Below are 14,674 nucleotides of genomic sequence, written 5' to 3' on the forward strand. Positions count from 1 at the left end.
TATATATATATATATATATATATACACATTAATTACAATATTTTGTTTAAATTAGATCTAAATCAAAAGATATATATAAATATTTTTACATTTTAATTAAAAAAATCAATATAAATTTTTATAAGTTATTATTATTCTTTTTGTAATATATAGAAATAAAATATTTATATATAAAGTCTACTTACTCCATACCTAAGATTTTTCTCTTTTTATAAATAAATAGAATAATTTTATTACCATACTTGTAAAAATCCTTAACTAAAGACGATACTTAATATGGAGGACAGAACATGACACTTTTTCTTGTCTTTTATTTTGTATCTATGTACTATTTCATCTTTTTATATTACGCTGTTATTTCTTGTTACACAACGTATGTTCGTCGCTTTTACGTAAGACATACATAATCTAATTTGATTAAAAAAATAGTTATATTTGATGTTGCTGTGTGGCGTTAATCACTTTACTATTACTGTCTTGATAAGAGAGAAGTGGTATTTTCGTGTCGCGTCTCTTCATGTTGTTTCGTTGATTCATCGAAGCTTCAAATCTGTAACTGATAATAATATCAATAATTAGAAACAAGATATCAAGATTTTTTTCTCGATTAGAACGTTACGTCTCTTCGTATGAATTTTCGTACGGAGTTTAATCGTACAAAAAATGAAAAAACTTAATCGCTCTACGACACGTATAAGTACGTTCTCGTAGTTTACGTAACTGGCATGCTGCGAGTTACATTGAAGCGAAAGGAATTTTGCGAGATACGGAACATCGAACGGTCTCGTAAATTCTATTCACCTATGATAAGAGTCCTGCCGTTGTCTCTGCGGCCAAAGATGAAACGCGCCATATATCAAAGGATTTACCAAGCTGTTGCTCATACCGAAGAAAAATATTCCGTTCTGTAGCTCTGCGCTGAGCTGAAAGGCATTCAATGTTTGTTAACATTCGATATTGATTTTTCAATATAGCCTAATCTAATCCCTCTATTGTTGCTATCAAAATACACTAACATGATCATCCGGATTGATAAACAAAAGAATTATCATCATCGTGTAATACGGTGTCCACCAAATTAGAAATGCCGCTACGATAACGACGCTGATCCGTAGTGATTTCGTTTTTGCCCGGTTCATCAGTCTTTTCCTATTTAAGTCGATGTTTGTGTAGGTCTTTGTTTGATCCATTTTGAAATTTCTCCGACTTCCTGTTCAAGGAAAAAATTCATTTCTTTATATGACTCTATAAAAGGAGTTTTCGGCCGGTATTCATAGTCCGTTTTTATTTTAAGACCGTCTTAAATAACGTCGTAAGATGTTAATCTTAAGGAGGTTCTCTAGTCATAAAACAAATATTAATATTTACGCTTTAAACAAACTATTGTACATACATATGAAAGTTGTGTTTATAACATTCTGTTTTCATTGAGCAACGGATTTTTATAGATTATTTATTTTATTTGTTATTATTTTTATTGTTATAAACAAAAATTTTTTTAATAATAACAAAAATCTAAATTTTTTTTATATAAATATATTAAATACTAAACATGACTTATGCCAAGTTTCGTTGAGATTCACCAATTAGTTTATAACAAATAAATATTTTATTTATTTACTGAACAATTAATGTCTGCATCTCAACGTAACTTTATATAAATATTTTTGAATTCATATAGTATTTATATTAAAAAATTGAGATTTTTATCATTATTTTGTAATACATTTTCATATATTTCTATTAGAGTACAAATTTAAAAATTATTACTTATTATTGAAATAATTTTTGATCCAGAAAAAATTTGAAAAAATTCAAAAATGCTTCTATTTTTATTCAAATTTTTATACAAATTTATTCTCAAAATTTGATCAAGTTCCTATATTATGTCAAATGACTGGAGAACCTTCTTAAGCCTTCTTATTATTCCGTGACATTTTAATAAAGACGATCTTGAATATAAGAATTGACTAGGAATACCGGTTTTATATCTTTGAAACATAATATAGCACAGAGTATTTCAGTAATGTTACAGTAAAATTACAACGTTCCCGTAATGTTACAGTAACATTGCAACGTTGCTGGAATGATCCGTGCTATATCGGATACATTTCATCAAATAATTCGAATGGTTCTTGAAATTTTTGAAAAAACAAAATTTTTCCTTCAATTTTGATATATTGTAGTTTTGAAACTAAGTCGTTTTGGACATATCAAGTTTTCGTTCTGAATTTATATGAAAAATTACTCTTTAAAATGTTTTAGAATATTTAAGGATCACCCTGTATAAGCTAGATTATATAAAATTAAATGGAAAATTAATTACAATAAGAATAATGAATCATATTTCACACACATTATACGTTTTTTATCGCAATTATAATTTTGTATACATGTATAACGCAAAAATTATACTTACGAGAAATAGTGATCACAGTGGATACGTAAGTAGTAATTAAAATTGCTAATGGCAGAAGGAACATGAAGAATAGACTGAAACTTGCGTAGAGTTGTTCTTGCCAACGCTCCGTGTAAAAGCCGTGTGTCACACATTGCATAAATTCTTCGACAAATGGTCCTTGCACAACATGAAATATCGCGATCTGAAAAAAAAATCGGTATATAAATATGCAGACATCAATTAATAGTAAATAAAATAATAATAGCATGTACATTGATTAGGTTAATTAGGTACGTATTACTTGCGGATTCGAGAGAGAATACAAAATTCGCAGAGTCCAAAAATTCAAAGATTTGCGTGTAAAGATGAGACATAAATAAAGGAGGATGTTAAAAAGAAGCCGATTTTTGCTCACAAAGTAAAGGTGTAAGTAAAAGGAATAGCGGTTTTTTTTTATAGATGTCGACCTTCTGATTACGATAATGTTAATAAAAAGTTCGGGATCGCGATAGGAAACACCTTGAAAATTGAGCATGAACAGATATATTTAAACAAATTTCAATATTCTTGTTTACTTTTCAAGGTGTTCCTCAAATGCCACGAACGTTTTAATAATTTTATCATATTCAAAATCTACAAAAAACATTATTTCTTTTACTTACATCTTTGTGGGCAAAAATCAGTCTCTTTTTAGCAGCCTTAGCTAATACATAAAATGTACTACGGGACACCCTGTATAATATGATTTTTAAATTATTCTGCATATATACATAAAAGTATTAAAGTAGAGATATTGAAAAATTAATAATTTATAAAGTATTTTTTATATTTTATTCTGGTAAATTACGATAATGTAATATAAAATATCTCGTATTAATTTTTTGATACTTTTACAGAATAGTGCTGGCTAATTAATCACTTATTTTGATTATTAAAAGTACTGTTAAAATAGTACTGTTAACAGAATCTTTATCTACTTAAATTTCTATAAGGGATTGCCTCCATGGGCGGTATTCATAGTCTGTTCTTATTTTAAGACCGTCTTAAGATACTAATATGGCTGTTTGATTGGCTCATGACGTTTTAAAACGGTCTTAAATATAAGATCCGACTATGAATACTAGCCAAAGGGGGTCGTATTAACATTTTAAGATATTACTTAAGATAGTCTTGAACGGACTATAAATATCGGCCTTTGATTTAATAAGAATTGATTATGAATATCGGCCTATTCATTACAATGTCTATACATATACTAATAGCGTTTTTGACTGTAGCTGGTTTGCATCGACTTGAGCTGTATTCCAAATTTACTGCCAGCACCGAAAATGCTACAGTTTACGTTACATGCACTATAGATTTTCAGTACTGGCAGTCAATTTTGGAACACAGTCTTGGATTAATGCTCTATTGGTTGGTGCAAACCCACTACAGTCGAAAACACTATAGGCCTGTTTTTTAGCTGAATTTTTGCACCAGTTCATCTTTCTTTCTTTTCTTTCTTCCTAGAGAGAAAAGGAAGAAAAATGAACTGGTGCAACAGTACAACTAAAAAGAACAGGCCTAATTATATGCCACAGGAATAAGGAATAGAGCTAACATCATTCAACATCATTCACCATGATTCAACGTCATTTATTAATTTCAACTTCATTTTTCATAATTATTCACAATGGAGCTAACATCACTTTAGACATTCATTTGTAAACGTTTATTCATCAACGTTGAACGTTTTGAGGCTACCGCGTTTGGCAGATCAGCTGACTTGCAAATTCGCCGTGTTTCTTCGATAAGGCCGGAATATTGAAGCGAGAGATGGTACAAAGGTTACCGTGAATGTTGCCGTAAAAAGAATTTCATGGAACAGGAGAGGCGCATTAATTAAACGGGCCGTTTGTCTCTCAGCTTGTCAAGAGATAGGTATATGTCTGTCATTAATCTTCGCCACACGGACCGTGTCTCTTTCTTTCGTCGCCACGACATTGTTCCTTGACTGGGCTCGCGATCTTCGTCCTTTCCGACCCGCATGACCTCAACAAAAAGACATATCAGACCAATCTCGAAGACTTTCGCCTTTCGGCCAATGCACTTGACACCTCATTAAATCTATCTAGAATTGGTTTCATCTCTCAGAAGGCAGGATAGCTCGATAGAATTGCAACGTCTTCCTCGTGTCTAATACAGCTGTCATTACTTATTTTACAGATATGCTAATGCATATGAAATATGCATCTTTGCTATTTATCACGTTTATTTTTTTCTGGAGACACACATCTCTTCTGTATAAGCAAGAGACACCGATAATGATGATATTCCCCGGTAAACATCAATTAATAGTAACATACATCAATATAATTTCTAATAATATAAATGTAATATACATATAACAAATGTTGTACGTTACTTTTGACTAAGAAATTACAGCTACGTTTACACCGTGCGTTTAGTCCGCGATCTATACGATAGATATCTTAGTTTCACCTACAGGATAAACAAAAACATATATCTATTGTATAGGCCGCGGCCTAAATGCACAGTATAAATGTAGTCTATGTAACATTGTTATACAGTTAGAAATCAAAGGAGAAATTGTAATCCAATCTCTTGAGTTAAATAATATTTTGTTATTTTTAATTTTATATTTGCAAAATATAAACCAATCTATTTCTGTGATTAATTTCTAAATAAATATTGCCCATGTTAATGTATGCATTTAGTACGAAATTAAATTAAATTTGAATCATAAATACATTTTCTTGAATTAGATTATTTAATTCCATTGTAGTTAAATTAACGATACATTGGGTAGAAATAGTGACAATCTATAGAAGTGATTAAAAAATAATTAAAATTGAATATAATTTGAAATTATAAGTTTAATAGTGTATATTAGATATACAGTTGAGTAGGAAATTATGTAACATTGTACATGCAATATTAATTGGTGTTTACTAGGATTAGGATTGTGTGAGCTAAAAATAATTTCTATCGATACGATTATTTTATGAAAGCCTAGAATATAATATAAATCGATTTTGAATTATTTAAAGGTTATTTAATTAACAAGGTACAAGAAAATTCTTTCCCCGACTTTGTTAATTCAGAATCTCATCAACATGGCATATCTGACCGGGAAGATCCTTGGTTTAGTAATCTCTGCGATTAAAAATCTTCGCGAGCTCAAAGGATGTACGACGCGAGAAATTCTCCACTATATCACATCTGTTTACAAAATCCCGGTTGCTGTGGCACGACGTCAGGTTTATATTAACATTTCACGTTTTTGCAACATGATTGATTATTGAATGAAATAATGTGGTATAAATCTTTAAAATCTATTTTAATCACTGTAATAAATACATACATATATACTATTTATTTATATCTATTTTATTATTGATAACACATAATTGTTTCATTCAATAATTTAAATATTAATATAAATATATGAAACACACACGAGTTAGTGAGGGAACAAATTAAAATGTTCATGTAAACATTTGTTGAAAAAAATTTCAGTTATTCTGTGCCGCTTACGATTTAATACGTCGCAAATAATATATAGAGATATAAAAATTTTTTAGTAGTACATATACAGAAAAAAAATTTGCAGATTTTAAATAAATATTTACTCCAATAGTACTAACAAAATATTTATTTACTATAAATAAATATTTCGTTAGTACTATTGGAGTAAATATTTATTTAAAATCTACAAATTTTTTTTTCAGTGTATTAAAATGAAAAAGTTGTTTCCTGCGTGCTATTATTCATAGTAATATCGATTGATAACAAATTAACTTTTAAAATTTTTTGCGCAATTCCTGAATCTGCGTTACTCATTTCAAAATTGCGTCACTCATTTAAAAAAATTTAAACTAAGCATATTACTAAAATTTTTCGATGGAAAAGTGCATATTTTGCTTATGATTTCATCCTATATTGATTTATTATTAGTCAGTTAATTAAAAAGAAAATTTATGTATGTATTTTAAGCCTGGTTTGTTAACTGCAATTTTATCACAACTTTCCTGCAACATTCCTACAATTACTCATGATTATTATCTTACGGTTTATGAACTTGTTTTCAGTTGTTGTTTAAATTATCGAACATTAATTATAGGATTTTTAATTCTATATATAAATAAAGCGAGAAAACGGATCATTCTTTACTTTCTAAGCGAAGGAACTGTTCGTAAAGCGCTATTTATTATTCACTTTCTTCTTTTTTCTTGTTTACTTATTTTCAGTAATTTTTTATGTGGGATCAGAGAATTTTTTATTTTAACATTGAGACACGAACAAACATCAAGTTATTCAAATTTTTTCCCAGTAGAGCTTAAATTTCAAATTAACCAATTTATACAAAATTGTCGTATAATTTTGCAGAAATTATTTATACGAGATTGTTTTCTTAACAAATAATTGTCTCTAAATAACAAAAAGTATAAAAGAGGTCTATTCCAGACAATATATATGCGTGTCTAAAAGACATGGTTGTTCTACAATGTGCTCTTTGTTTCCTGTTTCCTGTTTTTTACTTTTTACTTTTTTCCTCTTTGTGATCATTTTATCGACAATTATATTTTTTGATATGTGTTTTCTGTTTCTTTTGAAGTTCGTTAACGTTTATCTCGAGCAACAGAAAACGAAAAACGGGATAAGAGGCAAAAAGATAAGATACAAAATAGCAAAAAGCAAGAAACAGGAAACAAAAAGCACATTGTAGAATAGGCTATAAAGACATAATAAAAACGTCTTTTGGGACATACATGCGCGCGCTTAAAAGATATATAATAAAAGACATCCTAAAGATGTCTTCTGGGCATTGCGGTTGTCTGATAGGTACACGTGTTCATGAAGATGTTTCGGCTTGCTGTCACAGATGCAGAATGCTTTAAAGCGCGGAATTACTTATGGCATTTTGAAGAAAACCGATGGTCAGTATAGTTTGCCGACCGACAATGAGATCACACGGCAGGAGGTGGCTGCTCAGGAGATCGGTCTGCTGGATTTGTACTGTCAGCGAAAGATACATCGATCGAGAGGTGGCAGGATACGACGTAATAGAGGGACTGGGCGCAGACAAAGGGTCGCCTGCAGGTGCAGCAAGAAAGATATGCGACGAAGGTCACGGGGATGCGGGTCAAAGTCTTGCAGGAGGAGAAGAGGTGGAAGTAGAGGTTTTGGTAGATGTGTTCACGACGGGACGATGAAGCCTAAGATCGAACCTATTCTGAACGTCGACAAATTGACTGATAAGTCAACTAAATCGAACCCGACTATGACAAGGGCCAGCGTGATTGACGATATCGAGCGAAGCAATAGCTCAAATATGTCTTCCGAACAATGGGATCGCAGTATATCGTTGTCGTGTTAATCATGGAGATATTTCAGTGACATTCGTTGGGATTTCTAAATGTTGTAATATGATTTAAATTTTCTAAACTACAATCAAATTGTTTTGAGGAGTAAATTTCGATTTTATTCCTATTTGAATCTTTTCTATAAGTTTTATCATATGTCCTAATAGTTTTATGAATATATGGATACATACATTGAAGAAAGAATAAAATTTTATTTGTAGAAAATTTTGTATGATAAACTTTATTTATAATCAATTTTATGATTTAATTTGTTTTCTACAAAAGTCATTGTTTTATATCAAATCTGATCGCATAATTGTGTAGTTGTAGGACACTATAATTATAATATAATACAATAAAATATTGGAATGCCAAATTAATTGACATCCAATACTTTTTATAGGTTACGTATTATATTCAGACATATTCAGATTGATCATGTCATGCACTCGATATTATAAATAAAATTTGCAGTCGATAATGTAAATTAAAACATCTGAAAGACGTCTGAAAGATGACTTTTGGAAAAGTCCTCAAGACGTCTGTTTTCGGATGTCTTCAAGACGTCTTTCTGACTATCTGCAAAAGACGCATTTTTGATAAAGTCGAAAAGATGTCTGAAAGATGACTTTTGGAAGAGTCTTCAAGATGTCTTGAACTAGACAAAAAAATTTGTAAGATATACATTTTTTAATTTTTTAAAAAGTGTAACACTATACTTCAGAGGATTAAATAGAAAATGTATTCTTCTTATATACGGGAACTTTTAGAAAGAATGGTCAATATCTCGAATGGTAGAAGCTGAAAGTTTCCACGAACACGTGTTGCAGAGTTACAAAGTGTTGATTAAAGATGAAATTGAAATAAGTTCACAAAATACGTTTATATGAAATGTTTCCTCCGGTAATGACTGATATCTTATGACTTTCATAAAATATTAATTCTTCATAAAAAAAAAATAATTTTCGTATTAGCAGAATATGTTAGATACGTTAAATCTTAGAGGATTTTATTCTTATATACGGCGCCTTAAGAGGAATCCTCCGAAATTAAGTAGAAAATATTTTAAGTACATATTCTTACAATTAAAGTAATTTCGCCTTGCATCTGCAGTACAAATCTTTCTGTTTCTAATATGAATTTACTCGTAAGAGGGCACTCCGCTTTAAGTAAATATATTCCTCTTAACATAAGAGGAAAATTGTTAGAATAATATTCAATACATTTTTTATGAATAGTCTACTGTATTGAAAGAGGAATACTTTTTCTGTAAAAGTTTTCGCTTAGAATATGAGATTACCGGAAATTTCACTTCATAATTAGATTATCTTTTTTGGATGTTTGTTGTGGAATACCATGTACCTACTTGAGGAATACACAAAACAGTGTTTTGCATTATAATGACGCATATAATGCAAGTGAAACAGAATATGTTGTATAATGCTTGTAGTTCTTCTTTCTAATTTTTCCATGACGTGCAATGATAAGGGATATATTTTAAATTAATTACACGGTTTCTTATTTATCATAGTTAATGCGTATTTTGCACTCCTTTTGCGGAAGCTCAATATAAATTAGAATATCTCTGATTTGTTATTTCTATCGTTGGAAAATCCTCCTGTTATTTCGTTCCTTGAGAAACTTATAATGAAAATTTACATACATTATACAGCGTTTTATACATAGTGTAGTTTGTAGTTTTCTAATGTAATTATAACTAAGATATTTTCTAATAAAAACTTGAGACTCATTTATCAATTGAGTTACATTTATAATAATTGTTCGTAATGATCGTATAATATTGCATGAATTAATAGATGTTCATGACATCGCTGTTATTAATAGCAAAAAAGTAAAGCAGTCATATTTTGATATAGTGTGTTAGTGCGATTGCATAATTGACATTATAATAGTACAGAAAATGAGAGGATTTCTCAACTGTTCTTTCTTCTCTCTTTAGTTTTCGTGAGGTTTGAAAAATGATTTGAAGCGTTCTTTTAGTCAATTAATAAAATTTTCCTTCTAATTCGTCAATCAAATGCTTCAAAACATTTGTAATGAGGCTTCCATTGCACCATTTATCATAGAAATATCCTCTTATTTATGACGAATTTTTACAAATATATCTAAAATTATGTTGATTTTACTTTTAATTAAGACAATTTGACTGAATAATAAAATATCTTAGACAGCTCGAAAAATATAAAAGAAAATTTTTACCTATTTTATTTTTACTTATTTTATTTAAAGACAATTTTTGTATCCTACATTAATTACAGAAAATATTAAGAATTATTCCAAATATATTATTGTGTTAGATTACTTTATCTCTAATTTTCTTTCAAAAAGCAATGCAACCAATACGCATTTAATGTATTTATAATCCTTTATTCTTTGAGTATAATTTCAAGCGGAAACTTATTTGTTGTTTATCAAGTTTGTGTGATCTTTTAGTCGGTTCTGAAATTTTTATCATATTTACAATCATTTCAGATTAAATTATTTCTAACATCATTTAATTCTTTTGCCAGTTTAAAATTGCGTTAAGTAGAAGACAATAATATAGGCGCACCTAATGGATTTTTTCTTGAATATGTCTTCAGTTACATAATTTTTTGTACGCAAATCTAGTTTATCGATGAGCATTTTTCTAGCGGTCGACTGCCTTGACGACACTACGATTTGATATTTAACTGCTATTTAATATTGAAGTAAGAATCATTCGTTCGAGTTGATAATATAAATTTCCATTTCGAATATCCATCAGATAAAAAGCCAATTTTCAGGGAAATAATGCCATATGCCGCATATACCATTTTAATGATCAATTTAATCTTTTTAAGCGTTTTATAGCATATTTCGAAATACCGATAAATAATATAATTGAGAGATTAAATTAAAATATAAATCGGTTCTTTATACGTGGAATCTGAAATAATCATGCATGCTTCGAGTGCATAATGTAACGTTCATTAATATAATGATACAAATCAAGAAGAAAGATTTAAACCGCGTATTTTATGCAATATCCATTGTTCTTGGAATGTGTTTTTATAATAAATCATCGCGGAATTTGTACGATAAATAATAATCGAAATAATATAAATATAAGATATTTGTTGAATTTTAAAGAATATAAAAGAGAACCTAATGAAAATATATCTAATATAATTATACTTTATTGTATTAAAAATTTATTAATATACTTTATTAATATTATTTATAATTATTTCTCTACGAGAACGTTTAAAAGTTCATATGCCATTTTATAATAAAATATAATAAATTCTTTTTTAACTGGAGAGAATATACTCTGATAGCATAATTTATTGGCGCAATATTGGGCCAATACATGTCAACATTTAATCAATTTATTGCCAATAAGTTATACTATATTACTCGGGTAGATACGTACTTTTTTTTTTTATAAAACAAAAACTTAAGATATAAAAATATAATTTTAATCTTTCCAAAAGAATATATAAATTTTGAATACGTGATGGTCTCTGCATTATATATATATTAAAATCACTTTACTATGCATAAATGCAACGAATGCTACTTGTAAAATTAAATGCTTAAAAGTCTCATGTATATATCTGAGTTATATCTCTTATTTCAAAATGATATGACTAAAAAAATTCAGAAAATGGGAAAGCCTATTTTTTTACTTAAAAAGTTATTAATTAATCATATAATAACGGTAAAAGGAAATATATTCTCAGAAACATGATTAAATGTTATATATATCATTTTCGTTTCACAACAAAAAACCATTCTTTTTGTGCGGTGACGATTTTGATCTCCTATAAAACTATGTATATCGGAATGATTCATCAAAAGTGACATAACTTGAAATATCATCAAGTTTCTTTTTATCTTGATCCAGCTAAAATGACTAAATTCAAAATAAAATAATTTCTTCTTCAAATATTGAAAATTGTCTTAACTTTAAATGTTTTCTGTAGAAGACTCTTTTTTATTTATAAAAACAACATAACTTATTAGAAGTGTGATTTAGTTTTGAGGGTTTTGCAAGAGATGGCACTAATATCAGTGTTGTCGAAGACATTCCAATCACAGTTATCATTTCTTAATACTTTAATATTACTTCATGATATTTAGTCGTTTACAATAGACGCAGTAAACATCGTGTTTATACCATTTAAAAAATGGAGCTTCCTAAAGAGCATTTTCGATATGCATTGCTTTTGTTTTTTAATCAGAAGAAAACGGCGGTTGAAGGTCATAGAATTTTAATAGAAACTTATGGTGATGTTGCTCCATCAATTAAGACATATGAATATTAGTTCTGTCGATTCAAAAGTGGTGATTTCAATATTAACAACAAAAGCTGAAAAATACAGATTTGTAAGCATTATTAGATAAAAATCCAGTACAATCCACTTCAGAATTTGCCAGAGAATTAAATGTTGATGGTACAACAGTTATTAAACGTTTACATGATATGTTGTTTAAATAAATCAGTTTTTTTTTTTAGAAAAAAACCTTCAAAACTAAATAACACTCCTAATAAAAATCATTTTTGTAGAAGATATTGCATGATCTCTTCGAAAATTTTAGAAAAAAAACACAATTTTAGAAAAAAACACTATTTGATGTATTTTTGATAATCTTTTCCTAATTAAAAAATCGTAAAACTTCGAAAATTACATTTTTTGAATTGTGTCATTTTTGAAGTAAGTAAACAACCTTTATTGATTCATATTTAAAATACATAAAGCAAAATCGTCTTACCTGTGGAGTGGCGAGTATAAAAGACAGCAGCCAAGTGAGAAGGACGAATCGTGAGCACGTCTGAGACGTATTGAGGCCTTTCATGGGATACCGCACCGCGACAAATCGATCGACGCCGATTAGCACAAGTACGAAAGTACTTAGATACAGGCTGAACATTTGTAGGAACTTGAAGATCTTGCACGCGACATTGCCCCACAGCCACGCGACGGTATAACTCCAGATTGCTTCTCCAGCGAGGCAGAAGATAGTGACCAGCAAATCGGCCACCGACAGATGAAAGATCAGGAGATAAATCGTCGAGCCATGCTGCTTTCGACGATTCTTCGTGATTGAGTATATCGTTGCCAAATTGCCGACTAGGCTTAGAACCGATATAACAGCCAACACGATGACTTTGAGGTATACCGCACTGGTTAACTCGGGTGCATGCCGTTTCAGACACGTGATATTCTTGGTATCCCACAGGTACTCAATCGATTGTTCAGCGAGCACATCGCGGCCGATGAAATCGGTATGGTTCTCACAGAGGATTGAGGAAACAAGAGAGAAACTGGTGACGTTCGACAAGTCGCTGTTGCTGCTGTTAATCGTTGATGGCTTCATCGTTCTCGGCACCGGCATCGGCCGCACCTCGGTTTCCTGGGCGATGCTTTCGGTTCATCGGAGATACGATGTCGACGGTCGAACATGTACCTCCGTTCTCCAGCAGAATCGCACGATCATCTTAAAAAGTGAGATTCACGTTTCATGTGGGGATATTTAAAGTGGGAAGGATGATTTCCAATTCTCCTCTTTTTTCTAAAGATTCTTCGTTTGTGCAATTATCGTTTGATTGATTGCTTTATATTTGTCGTTCGAACGACGAGAGAAACATAAGTATATCAATTTCTGTCTCGCGCGAAGAGAGCTATATCGTTCTAATGGAGACTTAATCAATTCAAATTATATATTAAGAATGTATTACATATATTTTCAAAATAACTATGTTATATAAAAATAATAACAAATAGAATAAATAAACAATAAAACGTATTATTCAAAACAAATAGAATGTTATAAACACAACTTTCATATATATTATTTACAGTACAATTTATTTAAAATATAAATATTAATATTTTCATAAAAAATAGGTATAATATATTCTAGGTGCGTTCAAATTATCGAACCAAATCTCGAGGCTCTCAAGCCTCGCGAATATTTCGATAAATATTTGTTACGCAATTCGGCAGAGACAATGAAATGTTCGCCAAAATGCTCGCGGTTCGAGGCTCAGTAATCTGGACGTCTTTTAGAGGAAGATGCCTGAAGGACATTTTGGAAAAGTATTATTGCAATGCTGAACTCAAACGTTCCATGCAAACGATGTAAAGGATTTCGTATTAAGAAATTTCCGCTTGTTATATTTGACGTTCAGATACGTCATGTTTCGGAATATTCGAAGAATTACCTGTCAGTCACAATGAGAATTAGTTAATTGAAAAATTTTGATTCTGTTTATTTTTGAACAAAAATTTTCATATTTCTCTTACCCCTATTATAGACAACAGTTTTAATTTAAACACAAATAAGAGAAAACAATGTCATTTTCGTTCAAAGTAGATCTTGATGCTTAATAATATTCATATGTGAATATATAAATACAATTATTAATCTATCGAACCGTACGTCGATTCGGTTTATCGGACTTGAATACAATTATGAACTGAAATAATAAGATTTAATTTAATTTTAATAAATTGAATTATATTTTAAATCAATTTTTTTAATCAATTATTTTTTCTTTTATTCAAATTCTTCGGCATCAAACATAATAACAATAGTTGCATCAGTTCTTTATCCCGACAAAATGATTGCAGAATTTTATCAATCAAATTATATTTTGAGTTTAATTTATTGACTAAAATATTTTTTAAATTTCATATCTATAAGAAAGTAAAAGAGAATTTATTTAGACAAAGATAATTTACAATTTTTAAAAGATTTATTTATTTATTTATATAATTATTATTTTTTTATAACTTATGTTTGTAATTTTATTTAAAAAATATGGTTCTGTAAATGAATTGTATTAATTGGATTAATTACTTTACTTACGTAAAATTAAGTTAAATTGAATATAGTTTATTTAAGAATAAATTAACGT

The 14,674-nt window shown here is 29.4% G+C and overlaps 2 protein-coding genes across 3 annotated transcripts; one reads left to right on the plus strand and one right to left on the minus strand.

Annotated features, from left to right (window-relative positions):
- Positions 1-294: 294 nt before the first annotated feature.
- On the minus strand, positions 295-13,384 carry Crzr (corazonin receptor). The gene is made up of 5 exons (XM_018456562.1): positions 12,526-13,384; positions 2,420-2,603; positions 1,017-1,210; positions 802-923; positions 295-556 (listed from the first exon to the last, which is right to left on the minus strand). The coding sequence occupies exons 1-5, from the start codon at positions 13,147-13,149 to the stop codon at positions 430-432; spliced, it is 1,251 nt and encodes a 416-aa protein (XP_018312064.1). The 5' UTR covers positions 13,150-13,384; the 3' UTR covers positions 295-429.
- LOC108728154 (uncharacterized) lies at positions 4,114-7,867 on the plus strand. 2 transcript variants are annotated; one of them, XM_018456564.1, is made up of 3 exons: positions 4,114-4,579; positions 5,506-5,661; positions 7,287-7,867. In XM_018456564.1, exons 2-3 carry the CDS (start codon positions 5,518-5,520, stop codon positions 7,779-7,781), a joined length of 639 nt encoding a protein of 212 aa, XP_018312066.1. In that variant the 5' UTR covers positions 4,114-4,579; positions 5,506-5,517; the 3' UTR covers positions 7,782-7,867. The 2 variants fall into 2 exon arrangements, with proteins under 2 accessions (XP_018312066.1, XP_018312067.1); XM_018456565.1 differs by having other exon boundaries at positions 4,114-4,321.
- Positions 13,385-14,674: the final 1,290 nt, after the last annotated feature.

This window comes from Mycetomoellerius zeteki, unplaced genomic scaffold (assembly GCF_001594055.1).
Source record: "Mycetomoellerius zeteki isolate Tzet28-1 unplaced genomic scaffold, Tzet1.0 scaffold58, whole genome shotgun sequence".
Taxonomy (NCBI): Eukaryota; Metazoa; Arthropoda; class Insecta; order Hymenoptera; family Formicidae; genus Mycetomoellerius; species Mycetomoellerius zeteki.